The sequence below is a fragment of the Budorcas taxicolor genome, chromosome 11 (genome assembly GCF_023091745.1).
Source record: "Budorcas taxicolor isolate Tak-1 chromosome 11, Takin1.1, whole genome shotgun sequence".
In the NCBI taxonomy this organism is placed as follows: domain Eukaryota; kingdom Metazoa; phylum Chordata; class Mammalia; order Artiodactyla; family Bovidae; genus Budorcas; species Budorcas taxicolor.
In genome coordinates this window covers 33,215,625-33,229,763 of record NC_068920.1, presented here as the reverse complement: position 1 = coordinate 33,229,763, position 14,139 = coordinate 33,215,625, and the positions used below count along the sequence as shown (strand labels likewise).

At 56.9% G+C, this 14,139-nt stretch overlaps 1 protein-coding gene across 1 annotated transcript in view; it reads left to right on the top strand.

The window, feature by feature from the left end:
• Positions 1 to 14,139, top strand: part of TNXB (tenascin XB) — a 53,786-nt gene that overhangs the window by 20,071 nt on the left and 19,576 nt on the right. The window contains 10 exon segments of the mRNA XM_052649193.1: positions 1,680 to 1,970; positions 2,350 to 2,655; positions 4,231 to 4,590; positions 4,948 to 5,322; positions 8,936 to 9,241; positions 10,261 to 10,560; positions 11,801 to 12,088; positions 12,357 to 12,665; positions 13,217 to 13,537; positions 13,662 to 14,006. Of these exon segments, the coding sequence (XP_052505153.1) occupies positions 1,680 to 1,970; positions 2,350 to 2,655; positions 4,231 to 4,590; positions 4,948 to 5,322; positions 8,936 to 9,241; positions 10,261 to 10,560; positions 11,801 to 12,088; positions 12,357 to 12,665; positions 13,217 to 13,537; positions 13,662 to 14,006 (3,201 nt within the window).

Sequence of the window (14,139 nt, the reverse complement as noted above, 5' to 3'; positions counted from 1 at the left end):
TGAGTCACTTAGGCCTCATTTGAGGACCCTAGGGTGCCTCCGAAGTGCCTTAAGTGAGAGCATGACCCGATTCAATATTTATCTTACAAATAGCTCTGAGGCTGCTGCAGAGGACAGCTGGAGAAGTGAGCTAGGAACCGGCAAGCGAGGATGCTGGCCTGGTGGGGATGGTGGCAGTGAGGCTGGGGTTGGGTGGGGTGAAGGAGAGTGAGGAGGCCCAGGCACCCCACGCCTCTGGATCCGGCAGTCCTGTTCCCTGAGGCAAGGAGCAGCGGATGTGAGGAACGGTGGAACAGTGCAGCAACTCAGTCAGACATCTTTCGAGCATTTAAGTGTCAGATGTGTTCAAGATGTTCTAAGAGAATGATCACACTTAATCCTCACAAGCAGCCCTGTGAGGCATACTCATTTCACAGATGAGGAGAGGGGCAGCACAGAGAGGGCAAGGCCACTCAGGCAGAACGTGAGGGGCCCAGAGCGCTCTCCCGCTGCCCTCCTGGGACTGGAGAGCAAAGGAAAGCCCTGAGCATGGAGCATGTCCCAGTGGGCAGAAGCCAGGGTGGGGAGGCAGGGAGAAGAGACATGGCCCCTGAGACCCTGGAGGTGGCCATCACTCATGGCATGAACGGAGGATCGGGAGTCTGCAGGGCAGCCTGAGGGGGGAACTGGGGAGAGGAATGCCAAAATGAAGGGCGCGGTCAGACATGTCAGATTCCGTAAGAGTGACTCAGGGCCGCAGAGTGTCCACAGGATTTAGCAACGGCGAGGTCACCACTGACCCTGGTGGGAGCTGCCGGTGGAGGGCGGGGCTGGGTTGGGAGGGCGATGAAGGTGAGGACATGAGTACAAGCATCTCTGTCTGGAATCTGGGCTGGAGCGGAGAGCGAAGACGGAGGGCGGAGGCTGGAGGGTGATGCAGCCGAGTGGAGGCGTTCGCATAAATCCTGAGGGCATATCTGATGGAGTGAGAATGGGAGCGGATAAAGTGGGGCCCAGAGCACAGTTGTGGGGGGCTCTCCCACATGAAAATGCTCCAAGGACCAAGCGTCCCTCTCTTGGAGAGGAAATCAGCTAGTCGTTAGGTCTGGAAGCAGTGGAGGCTGTCCTGGAAGACTTCCCTGGCTGTGGAGATGTGGAAGAGGCTCACTGCACTTCCTACCCTTTGAAGCCCCTCTCCAGGCTGCACAATAAGTGAGGGCCACATTAATCCATACAGCGGGCTTCCCTGGTGACTCAGCGGTAAAGAATCTCCCTGCCAATGCAGGAGGTTCAGGTTCGATTCTTGGGTTGGGAAGATCCCCTGGAGGAGGGCATGGCAACCCACTACAGTATTCTTGCCTAGAGAATTCCATGGACAGGGGAGCCTGGCAGGCTACAGTCCGCGGGGTGGCAAAGAGTCAGACACAACTTAGCAACTAAACAACAACAGTTAAGACAGTGCTTTCATGCCGCGTCAGATGAGCCGCCTGTCCTTTTAGGTGGGCATAGCCGCTTGCCAGGGTGCACAGCTTGGCAAGCAGAGTGCTGGCTGGATTTCAGTGTGTCCGTGTTGTCTTCACCATGCACCTTTGTGCAGAGAACAGCCTGCGCAGTCTCACACAGCATTCCCAGGGAGGAGACAGATTTCTTCTTCTCTTTTGACCCGTGTCCCTCCCTTCTCTCCCACCTCCTCTTCCTAGTGTCTCAGACTGATCCCAACCCAGTGACTCCACCCCGCCTGGGGAAGCTGTGGGTGACTGATCCCACCCCAGACTCACTGCACCTCTCCTGGACTGTCCCTGAGGGCCAGTTTGACTCCTTCGTGGTCCAGTACAGGGACAGGGACGGCCGGCCGCAGGTGGTGCCCGTGGAAGGGCCCGAGCGCTCCATCATTATCTCCCCACTGGACCCTGACCACAAGTACAGATTCACTTTGTTTGGAATTGCCAACAAGAAGCGGCACGGCCCCCTCACGGCCGATGGCACCACCGGTGAGTGGCAGCCTCCTAAGCCCCCAGCCTTACAGGGGGGCTGACCCCTAAGGCTGACTGCTCCCAGCCTTCCACATGCCTGCCCTCAGCCAGGAGCTGGCTGGGGCCTCCCAGCGAGATGGCTGACTTGGAATCCTGGCCCCGCTTTTGGGCTCAGGGCCAGCCAGCCTCCCCCACACTGCTGGGCCCCTTTCATCCTGTTCAGCTGCTCCCCGAGGCCCAGAAGGTGTGTCATACTCTGGCTGTGCCAGGCTTCTCAGAGTTCAGTGCTCATGCTAATCAAGTAGAGACCCCCACAGGTGTGACAAGCCTTCCAAACCCCAGGCCCCAGTGCTGGGGTTCTGCCAGTTCAGCCCCGCCTGGGCCTTCTTATTTACAGCCCCAGAGAAGAAAGAGGAGTCCCGCCACCCAGAGCCCCCAGAGCAGCCCCTGCTGGGGGAGCTGACAGTGGCTGGCGCCACTGCAGACTCCCTGCGCCTCTCCTGGACGGTGGCCCAGGGCTCTTTCGACTCCTTCGTGGTCCAGTACAAGGATGCCCAGGGGCGGCCCCAAGCAGTGCCCGTCAGGGGTGATGAGAATGAGGTCGCCATCCCTGGCCTGGAGCCCGACCGGAAGTATAAGATGAACCTCTACGGGCTTCATGGCAGGCAGCGCATGGGGCCCGTGTCCGTGGTGGCCATCACAGGTGAGTCAGGCCTCCCTCGCCCACCAACCCCCAGCCCTCTGAGTGGGACCTGGCCCCAGACCCTTGGCGCCTCTCTCCACCTTCTCTTCCTCGGCTCTAATTCTGCCAAAGCCTCCACTGTCTCCTTCCCCACATCCCAGGATTTCGCATCCAGCTGCCAGCCCCTGACATCTTTCTTGGCTCTGCCTCTCCACCTCCAAGGACAGGCCCCTTTTCCACCATTCTGAGCACCAAGAATCGCCCGTCCCCGCCGGGCTGTGCTCCCCCTGGGTGCCCTCAGCCACTGGGTTCTTTCCTCGCAGCCTTTGCTGGCTACCTTCTCCTGGCTGAGGCTGTGGTCTTTTCTGAGCTTCTGTTACCTGCTGCCCACACCCTACCTCCACCGATGCTCTGTTCAGAACTGGCAAATCCAAGGGCCACGAACTCCACATTTCCCCAGCCCCCCTGACTCGCTGAGTCCCAGCCAGAGTGAAGCAGGGCAAAGGGCTCGCTTTCAGCCCCCAGCCCTGCAGTCCTCCTGGGGCCCAACCTCCCCCATCCAGCACATTTTCCTGACTGTGTAGCATTGTGGCTGGGAGTATGGCCTCTAGGGCCACCTGCCTGTCTGTTAATCCTAGCTTTGGGATCTTGTGCAACTTAATGAGTCTCTCTGGGCCTCAGCTTTCTCACCTGTCAAACGGGGATAACAAGGGTAACAGCTTCACAGAGCTTTTAGAATTAAAAGAGTTAATACACACCTGGCACTTAGTGCCAACCACGTCAAAACTGCTATTGAAGAGTAAGCCATCATTTCTCCCCGACTCTCTCCCTTCCCAGTATCCTCTTCTCTCCACCTTTCCACCTTCCCCTTCCCTGTCTGGGTTATCATTCTTGCTTGCTGCTTCCTCTATATTCTGTGCCCAAAGTGGTCCCCCATGGGCCGGGGAGTGGGTCACAGAAGGGCTGGCCTCCCTTGTGCCAGTCTCCCCACCTCATGGAGCCTCAGCAGAGAACTGGCTACTGCAGACGGTGGGTGGATGCCCTCGTGGCTGTGATTCTAGCCCCAGCCAGGGAAGAGCACGGCTCTCCCCAGCCCCCAGCCTCATTCCCATACCCTTTCCCCTACTCTTGTCTGAAGTAGAGGAAGAGATAGGGCTGCCCACGGAGGTCTTAGCCAGAGCACATCCCATTTTCTGTCCTGGTCAGTGGGGTGAGGGGAGCTGGGCAACCCTGGGGAGGGGCAGGAACTGACAGGGAGAACTGCAAGTGGGACAAGTCCTTGCTGCCCCCTCGTTTTCCTGTGGTCAGCACAGTCCATGAACACAGTATGGAAGAATTCCTCAGTTTCCTCTCACACTGCCTCACCTCCTTTCTCAGACACAAGAGCCCAGCCAGTGCAATTGGCCAGCAGTACACGGTGGGGTTTAGGGGCCTGTCTCAGAGCTGTCTCCTTCAATGAGTCACTGAACGGCTAATACAAAGGCTACAGGAACCCCTAAGCCAACAGCTTGAAGAGTATACTTGCCAAATGTACTTTATGTCAGGATTAATGTCACCAGCAAAGCATGTCACCTGAGAGCCTATCTCTTCCCTCAGCCCCCCAGGAAGTCCTGGATGAGACCCCCAGTGCCACAGAGATGGAGGAGACCCCCAGCCCCACAGAACCCAGCACAGAGGCCACAGAGCCCCCCAAGAAGCCCCTCCTGGGGGAGCTGATGGTGACGGGATCCTCCCCAGACTCGCTGAGCCTCTCCTGGACCATCCCCCAGGGCCACTTCGACTCCTTCACCGTCCAGTACAGAGACGGGGACGGGCAACCCAGGGTGGTGAGGGTCCCCGGGGACGAGGATGGGGTCACCATCTCGGGCCTGGAGCCAGACCACAAGTACAAGATGAACCTGTACGGCTTCCATGACCGCCAGCGTGTGGGCCCCGTCTCTGTCATCGGGGTGACCAGTGAGTAGACGGTGGAAGCCCCAGGATTGGACCTAGTGGGGAGGATCACCCCCTCAGGTGATGGGGAAGTGGCGTGCGGGAGGCCCCTCTCCTCAAGGCTGAGCCATGGTGACCTTTGTGGGTCTTCCTGGGCAGAGAAGGGCCTCTGTGAGCTGTGCTGGTGACAGGGCCAATCCCCGGAGCTGACACCGGGGACTCCAGGCATGTCTGTGAGGTGTGGACCGAGCAGGACCACCAGCCTCCTTAGGCTTTTCTGAACTGACCTCAGGGTCCCCAGTGGGGACCATGACTTAGGAGGAGACCCAAGGACATCTCCTGGGGACCCTGCTTCACCCTCTGTGTGTCCCTTCTTCTCAGCTACAGAGGAAGAGGCCCCCAGCCCCACAGAGGTGGAGGAGACCCCCAGCCCCACAGAGATGGAGGAGACCCCCAGCCCCACAGAACCCAGCACAGAGGCCCCGGAGCCCCCCGAGGAGCCCCTCCTGGGGGAACTGACGGTGACGGGATCCTCCCCGGACTCGCTGAGCCTCTCCTGGACTGTCCCCCAGGGCCACTTCGACTCCTTCACCGTCCAGTACAAGGGCGGGGACGGGCCCCAGGTGGTGCGTGTCGGGGGCGAGGAGACTGAGGTGACCGTTGGGGGCCTGGAGCCCGGACACAAGTACAAGATGAACCTGTACGGCCTGCACGGGGGGCGGCGCGTGGGCCCTGTGTCCACCATGGGCGTGACCGGTGAGTGAGGGCAGGGCCCTTGTCTGCTTTCCTCCCGTCCGCGGCCCCCAGCCTCCCTGTGGTGTCACCCTCCCTTGTTGCCATGGAACCCCCTGCTTGGGGATGACCTAGAAAGAACAGCTCACTGGGGACTGGGCTACAACCAGCTTCACCACCTTGAGCGAGTTTTCAACTTACTATGTTTGTTTCTTCAGCAGTAAAATGGGGATAATAATGCCCACCTCACAGAACTGTTGTGAGATTGAGTTAGCGCAGGCCTGGCAGTGTTGGCCACTACGATGATTACATTTGGCCTTACCCTGGGGTCTGCTCTGTCCCCTTTGGCTGGTTCAGCTTTTTAGAATGTGCATGAGACATTGGCCTCTTCACCAGGGCCGCTGGAAACTTCCTTTATGACTCATCCGGTGAGTGATTACAGCAAGGAAGACTGTTCCTCCACCCAGGCACAGGGCCTCTCAGCCACCACAGAGGACCCCCCTGGGCACCCACTCTGCAGAGCCCCAGGGCCAGGCTCAGGCCCCAGACAGGCTTCTGTGACCCTCCTGCTGGTCTGCCCAGCTTGGCCCCAGGGACAAGGCATTTCTTTTCTCCTTTGTTCACTGAAACAAAGACACAGGTTTTTCAAAAGCAACTTTTATTCTAAAGGGAAAGATTTTTAAAAGCAGAGAAACATGTTTCCGGAACATGGTTTCTGTATTTCTCAAAGGGACTTGGTTGGCTTAGTGTCCAGAGTCTTTCACCCCTGATTTCTTTTCTTTCTTCAGTCAGTACAGAGAGTAGGGAGAGGGGTAAGCCTCAGTGGGTTACTGCCCTGTGGGCCTGAAGTAGAAAGGTGGAGGCTTGTGTCAGGCCTAGGACATGTGGCCGAGGTTTCTCCTGGGGTCACCCTATGTCCATTTGTCTGTCTGGGGCAGCCACGCTGGTCCCTGGGCACGTGGGTGCATGCTTTCCTCTGTCCATGGGATTCTCCAAACAAGAATATTGGAGTGGGTTCCCATGCCCTCCTTCAGGGGATCTTCTCCACCCAGGGATCAAACCTGCATCTCTTATGTCACCTGCATTGGCAGGCGGGTTCTTTACCACTAGCTCCACTTGGGAAGCCCGGTTCCCAGGTAAGGACAGACTGTGTCGGGCACTGACTGAGGCAGTGCAGTGGAGGACAATTGAGTCTTGGAATCAAAGAAACTGCTTTCCATTCCTGGCTTCTCAGTTCTAAGCTGTGCGATGGAGCTCATTATCCAAGCAGGAAGGCGATGGGCAGCTGGAGCCCGCTGAGCTGACCGAGGGACTATGCCTGACACACAGCACGTGCTGAGCCGTTGCTAGGAGAAGAACTAACGTGCAGCTTTAGAAACATTACTAAATTGGGAAAGGATTTTACCAAATGCAGCATGGGGTCTGCGGTATTCACGGGTAGTTGTCATTCCACCTCCCCCAGTTGAGACAGAGCACCAAGGATAAGGCTTGATGGTGAGGACAGTTTCTCTCTCGTGGAAAGAAGTGCAGAGAGGGTGAAAGCAAGCAGGAAATGGAAGCTACAGGAACAACAGAGTTGGGACGCAAATTAAATGGAACACAACACCTGGCCTGGCTCCTGGACCTGGGAGAAGCTCAGTACATGGTGGTTACTCCCTCCCGCCTTCAGCTGCCTCCATCCCTGCCCTTCCCACTCAGACTTACTTCTGTCCTCCTGAGGCCTCATCACCAGCCCATTTTTACTTTTTACTTTAATTAAAAAAAAATTTTTTTTTGGTCAAGCTGCATGGCTTATAGGATTTTAGGATCAGGGATTGAACCCATGCCCCCTACAGTGGAAGCATCAAGCCCTAACCAAGAACCACCAGGGGATTCCCATGCCAGCCGCCCTCCCCCTTTCAAGTCTATTTACTTATTTTTAACTGCTCTGGGTCTTCATTGCTTCACAGACTTTTCTCTGGTTGCGGTGCGTGGGCTTCCCATTGCGGTGGCTTCTCTTGTTGAGGAGCACAGGCTCTAGGCATGCCGGCTTCAGGAGCTGTGGCTCAAGGGCTCAGTGCTTGTGTCTCCAGGGCTCTAGACACAGGCTCCATACTTGTGGTGCATTGGCCTAGTTGCTCTGCAGCATGCATGATCCTCCAGCACTGGCAAGTGGATTCTTTACCACTGAGCCACCAGGGAAGCCCACCAGCCCATTCTGAAAGCAGGATTTATGAGTACAGAGCCTAATCTTATCCTCCCACAGGAACCTGAGAAACAGGATCTTGGGAACCCACCCACCTAGCCACCCCTCTGCTACTTGCCTCCTGGGACCACTTTCCAGGCTGGTCCTAATAAGCAGTGCCTCCCACACTCAGCTCACTCTGGGGCAATGGGGACTAGCAGGTCCTGAGCTCAGCCTCTCCCAGATGTGCATACCACTCATTAATTTAACAGACCTTTGTGGAGCACCCACGGGGTGCTGGTGCTGGGAACACAGTAGGGAACAAGGCAAGGCTCCTCCCGGGAGCTCACATTCTATCAGAGGAGACAGGCGCCAAATTGCACAAATATGTCTGTAGGACTGTGTGTGAGCCAGTGACAAGAGCTGGGGAGAAAAGCAAAGCCCAGTAGGCGAGACGGTGAGTGGGTGGGAAGCGGGCTGGAAAGGGACTCTCTGAAGAAGGACCTACCGGAGGGAGAGGACAAGCCACGTAGGCCTCTGGGGAAGAGCTTCCGGGCAGAGGGAATGTCTGAGGACCAGCGAGGATTGTTTCGGAATGAGGAGGGTGGTGTGAGAGGTAAACATGTGGGGCCTCGGAGGGAGGTCACTGTAAGGACTTGGCTTTTTGCTCTAAGTGAGATGGAAGCCATGGCGGGAACAGGCTTTGACTAATGTGCTAACAGTGGGGAACACAGTGAAGAGGGGAGAAGGGGGTGGATTTAGGAGACTGTGCTATAATCCAGTAAGAGCCGTGTGCTTAAAGGAGGTGAGTGGTAGTCGCTCAGTCCTGTCCGACTCTTTGCAACCCCATGGACTGTATCCTGCCAGGTTCCTCTGTCCATGAGATTCTCCAGGCAAGAATACTGGAGGAGGTTGCCATTTCCTTTTCCAACTTAGAGGGGGTGGCGGTGGACTTAAGAAGTAGGGGAGTCAGCTTCTGAGAGCAGTGCGGACAGGACTTACTTGCAGGCCGGCCATGAGGTGGAGAAGAGGACTCAGGGATGACTCTGACAGTGAAGCGGTGGTTTTGATGAGGTGGGAAGGCTGTGGAAGGAACAGGAGTTGCAGGGGAAAGCCCCTGAACTCGGCTTTGGACTGAAATTGGGGATCAGTTAGGCACCCAAGGAAGATGCTGAGCACACCCAAGTCTGGGGGTCAGCTGGGAGGTCTGGCTGGAGGACTTGGAGCCAGAGATGGGCAGATGGGCCTTCAGCCACTTTCCCAGGGTCTCAGTGGTGACTGACACCCCTCCCCACCGAACACAGCCCCAGATTCTGGCAGGCACTTAGTGAAGCCTTGTCGGCCAGACAGATGTTGCCAATCAGTGTAGTCTTACATCAGAACCACCCCATGGGCACCACCACAACAATGCAGATAATTGCTACCAAAGGGAAGAGGGGCTTTTCCTGACAGCCTCCCCCATTTTTGTCTCAGCTCCACAAGCAGAAGAGACTCCTCCGGCTACCGAGCCCCCCAAGGAACCGCGCCTCGGGGAGCTGACAGTGACAGATGTGACCCCCAACTCCGTGGGCCTCGCGTGGACAGTCCCGGAGGGCCAGTTTGACTCTTTTGTGGTCCAGTACAAGGACAGGGATGGGCAACCCCACATGGTCCCTGTGGCCGCAGACCAGCGAGAGGCCACTGTCTCCGGGCTAGAGCCTGAGCGCAAATACAGGATGAATATGTACGGGCTACATGGTGGGCAGCGCGTGGGCCCCCTCTCCGTGGTGGCCCTGACCGGTGAGTGAGGGTGGGTCAAGGCAGTCCCCATCCCTGGTCACCCAGGGCCACCCCACCTCCCCAGCGTCTCGCTCAGATCCTCCCCAGTCACAGGCATGTGGTCTGTTCCCTGACCCCAGGGATCCTCTTGGGAGCTGGAACCTTCCCTGTCTTCCAGTCTCTATCTCTGCTCTGCCTCCTCCCCCAGGCAGGATTGTCTTCCTCCCCTCCGACCAGGTCCAGCCAGACGCTATCTCTCTGATCATCCACAGCTGTTTCCTCCCCTCTCTTCACAACCCCGCTGTGACTTGGACCAGCTACCACCTCCCCCTGCTGCCCTTTTTCACTGGGGTTAAACAACACACATCCCTCGAATCTTTTCTCAGAGGCCCTCGACCCCCCTGGCCTGAGCTGTGTTCCCTTCTGGCCAACCCAGAGTCTTCCTTCCTCAGGGAGGTGGCCCTTGCTCTCCGCTCCCGGCATCTCCCGCTCCTGGCGTGTCCCGCTGCTCATGCCTTCTGGGGACAGGCCACTACCATTTCTGTGCTGTGGTGTCTATGAAACCAGTGAACCCCTTTCAGAGCAATGTCTTAAAATCTAAAGTAGAATGCATAGGATTTTACCATACCATACCGATTCTATTGATATCCAATTATCAAAGGTATTTTAAAATTCGAATTTATGATTTAGCAATACAGGAACTTCACTGTTAGTTCATTAGCAAGAAACTTGTGGCCTGTTTAATAACCTATTTAGAAGCAGTGATGAGTGTAGAGTGTTTTGGAGTTTCTGCAGTAATTCTAAGCTGATGTGACAGCATCTGTGATTCCTATTGGTGACAGTCATGAGCACTGCTAGTACCACCGTGTTGGTTTCCTATATGCATCATTGAAGGAAGTGAGGCCAGTGAAAATAGACATGTAACTGCTCCCTGTCTCAGTTCAACACCCTCTGGAGGCCCTTGGAGCCCAGGAGCCCTGCGAGGGGGGAGTTCTCCCGCCAGAGATCTCAGCCATGTTCTCTGTCTCCCTGGATCCTAGCTCCCGTCCCTCCAGCCCCAGTCACAGAGGCCCCCGTGGAGCCACGCCTGGGGGAGCTGACGGTGACGGACGTGACCCCGGACTCTGTGGGCCTCTCCTGGACTGTCCCCGAGGGCGAATTCGACTCCTTCTTGGTCCAGTACAAGGACAGGGACGGGCAGCCCCAGGTGGTGCCTGTGGCCGCCGACCAGCGCGAGGTCACCGTCCCCGGCCTGGAGCCCAGTAGGAAATACAAGTTCCTGCTCTTCGGGATCCAAGATGGGAAACGCCGCAGCGCAGTCTCTGTGGAGGCAAAGACAGGTGAGCGGGACCCCCACGAAGCTGAGGTCCCAGCCCCGCCGTCCTTCTTCCCGCTGCCTGAACACCTCTCCTTTCCGCCTGTCTCCCTTTCATCCACCTCTTCCTTTTTATTTGAAAAGCCCTGCTGCCTTCTCCCTTCCCAGTCAGATGGGAACCAAGAAAATGGAGTGGGTTCCTGGATCAGTTCCCGCTGCTGACTTTCACCTCTTCTCATAATTCTTACTTCCGTTCAATGGGGGAGGCTCCTCCAGGACCCTTCCTGGAAGGTGGAAGCAGGACTGAGAAGCAAGGGCGGGAGGCCAGAGCTGTTCCACATCCAAGTCTCAGCCTTGTGCAGCCATCACCTCCTGAGAGAGTGCTTTCCACTGACCCTCAACCCTGGTTTCCCGCCCTACCGGCCCAGGCACGCTGGGTCCCTTATCTGCCTCTCCAGAGGGACCGCTTTCCGCCCCTGCCCTCTTCCTGGAGCTCAGAAACACCAGAAGAACCCAAGACTGGCTGCCCAGTCCAGCCCAGTCGGGCCCAGCCCAGCTATGCCCCTTTTCTGGATTTTGATCCAGGCCCTCCCCTGCCCCTGGGGGTTCCCAGTTGCCAGAGAACTCTCACAATAACAATGCCGTCAGCGTCCTCGCTGTCCAGGAAGGCAGAAGGCCAGCTCCTTCTCAGGCCCCGGAATGACTTCTTGGGCAGACACCAGATCCTTCTCCTGTCTGAGCATTCTTCTTCTCCTTGTACCCCTCCTCACACAAAAGCAGTCCCAACTCCTCCATCAGGTCCTAGGAGGGTCACCGTCATCATAATATCCTACCTCCCCAACCAGCTGTCTGCCCCCAGGGACCTGTACCCTCCTCTGATGTCCCCAGGACCCTTGGATTTTCCCAAAGAACAGTCAAATCACAAACAGTGGATTCCTTGGTTAAAGAAACAAGCAGATGAAGCCTGTGATAAGCTGCACCCTGCCAAGGAAATGGTCTCTATCAGAGTCCGGATAACAAGTGGAATAAGATAAATAGGAAACTAGGGAATCACCTCTCCCAGGACAGAAGGCTGCTCCCTGCGCTGGTTAAAGAACAGAGGCATGGCCAGATGAGGATGCTGGCGGGCATGTGATGGTGATGGAAATATCTGGGGGCAGCACTGATCATTTGGGCAGTTCTAGATTTTTCCAACTCCAGAGGGAGGCAGTCAAGGAGTCATTTTGGAAAAAAAAATAAACACCAGAAACTTTCCTCTCTGTCAGTTGGCCGAGGTGACGCCAGCCCAGGAGCCCCACCCCGCCTTGGGGAGCTGTGGGTGACAGACCCCACCCCAGACTCACTGCGCCTCTCCTGGACAGTCCCTGAGGGCCACTTCGACTCCTTTGTGGTCCAGTTCAAGGACAGGGATGGGCCTCACGTGGTGTCCGTGGAGGGCCACGAGCGCTCAGTCACCATCAGCCCTCTGGACTCCGGCCGCAAGTACAGATTCCTAGTCTACGGCCTTCTGGGCAAGAGGCGCCATGGCCCCCTCACTGCCGAGGGCACCACAGGTGAGGGCAGCCCCTTCGGGAGGTGTCTCTGATCTGGAGGGCCCCTGGGGAGAGTCGCTGTGGCCACTTGTGGTGGCTGTCCAACATGGTTGCTGTTTGGCTCTGGTTGTCTGGCTGGAATCCGGCCCATCTCCTTGCACAAGCCTGAAGACCCAGCCCTGCAGGGCGCAGCCTCAGCTCAATCCCGTCTTTGGATCTCTCAGTCCTTCCTTGCAGGGTCACCCAGCCTTCCAGAAACAACCATTTCCCCTCTGTGTTTCCATCTCAGAGACCCGCAGAGCTGTGGCTGAGACTGGAACAAAGCGTCCTTCAAAACCACGTCTGGGGGAGGAGCTGCAGGTGACCAGTGTGACATCAGACTCCGTGGGCCTCTCATGGACGGTCCCCGAGGGCCACTTCGACTCCTTTGTGATCCAGTACAGGGACAGAGATGGGCAACCCCAGGTGGTGCCCGTGGAGGGCAGCCACAGGGAGGTCAGTGTCTCGGGCCTGGATCCTGCCCGCAGGTACAAGCTGCTGCTCTACGGGCTGTCCAGGGACAAGCGAGTGGGTCCCATCTCCGCCATCGCCGTGACCGGTGAGTTCAGCCGGGGGAATTCGCTGCCCCTCCTTCCCACCTGGCTCTCCTGGTCTGATGGAGTCAGGATTTCTGAGCTTCCTGTACCCCTTCTTATGGGGGGAGAGGTCAGCTTCATAGAGGCATAATTTACGTACGATAAAATTCACCCATTTTAAGGGCAGAATTGAGTGAGTTTGGGTGGATGGTCATGACCATTGGTCTAAGTCATGACCATTACCACAACAAAGATAGAGAACATTGACTCTAGAGGTTTCCCCTTGCTCCTTGGCTGTCAGTTTCCCCGATCCCCGCTTCTGGCAACCACTAATTGCTTTCTGTCATTATAGTTTTGCCTTTTTAAGTGTTTGGCTTAACAGACTCATACAGTACATAGTTTTTTGTGTGTTTTTCCTGAACTTAGCACGATGCTTTTGAAGTTCGTCTCTGGGTATCAGTAGTTGGTCCTTTTTATTACTGATCTCTTGTCCTTTCCTCCTTCCCTTCATCCATCCTCTTGGAGAGTCTTGGTGCAGCCACAGACCACTCACCCCTCTCTACCTGTCTCTCAGAACCAGCTCCCAGGGAAGAAATCGAAGCAGAGCCTGCAACCTTTAGTCCTCCAGCATCTGAGCCCCGTCTGGGGGAGGTGACTCTGGAGGAGGCCACCCCACAGAGCCTGCATCTCTCCTGGACGGCAACTGAGGGAGAATTTGACTCCTTCAAGGTCCAATACACAGACGAGGATGGGCAACTTCAAGAAGTTAATGTAGAGGGCAACCAGCATGACATCACCATCTCTGACCTGGAATCTGACCACAGATATCTGGTGAGCCTATACGGTTTCCACAACGGGCAACGTGTTGGTCCTGCCCACATCGAGGCCATGACAGGTGAGCAAAAGAGCTCTGCCCACTCAGCTTCCTTCTAGGGGGCCATGAGGGCCCAGAGGAGGCCGAGGCCCCACGGCCTCTGTGCCCTTCTCTCAGGCCCTGTTCTCTCCATGTCTGTGTTCAGCCCCAAGAGAGGAGGATGATGAACCTTCAGAATCTCTCTCTACCACCCAAACCCCGTCCACCGCGGTCCCTGAGCCTCCCATCAAGCCCCGCCTGGGGGAGCTGGCGGTGACGGACGCCACCCCCGACTCCCTGAGCCTCTCCTGGACCATCCCCGAGGGCCAGTTCGACCACTTCCTGATCCAGTACAAGAACGGGGACGGGCAACCCAAGGCAGTGAGGGTCCCTGGGGATGAGGACGAGGTCACCATCTCGGGCCTGGAGCCAGACTACAAGTACAAGATGAACCTGTACGGCTTCCACGACCGCCAGCGCGTGGGCCCCATCTCTGTCATCGGGGTGACCAGTGAGTGGACAGTGGAAGCCCCAGGATGGGACCTAGTGGGGAGATCACCCCCTCAGGTGATGGGGGAGTCGGGTATGGGAGGCCCCTCTCCTTGAGGCTGAGCCGTGGTGACCTTTGTGTGTCCTCCTGGGCA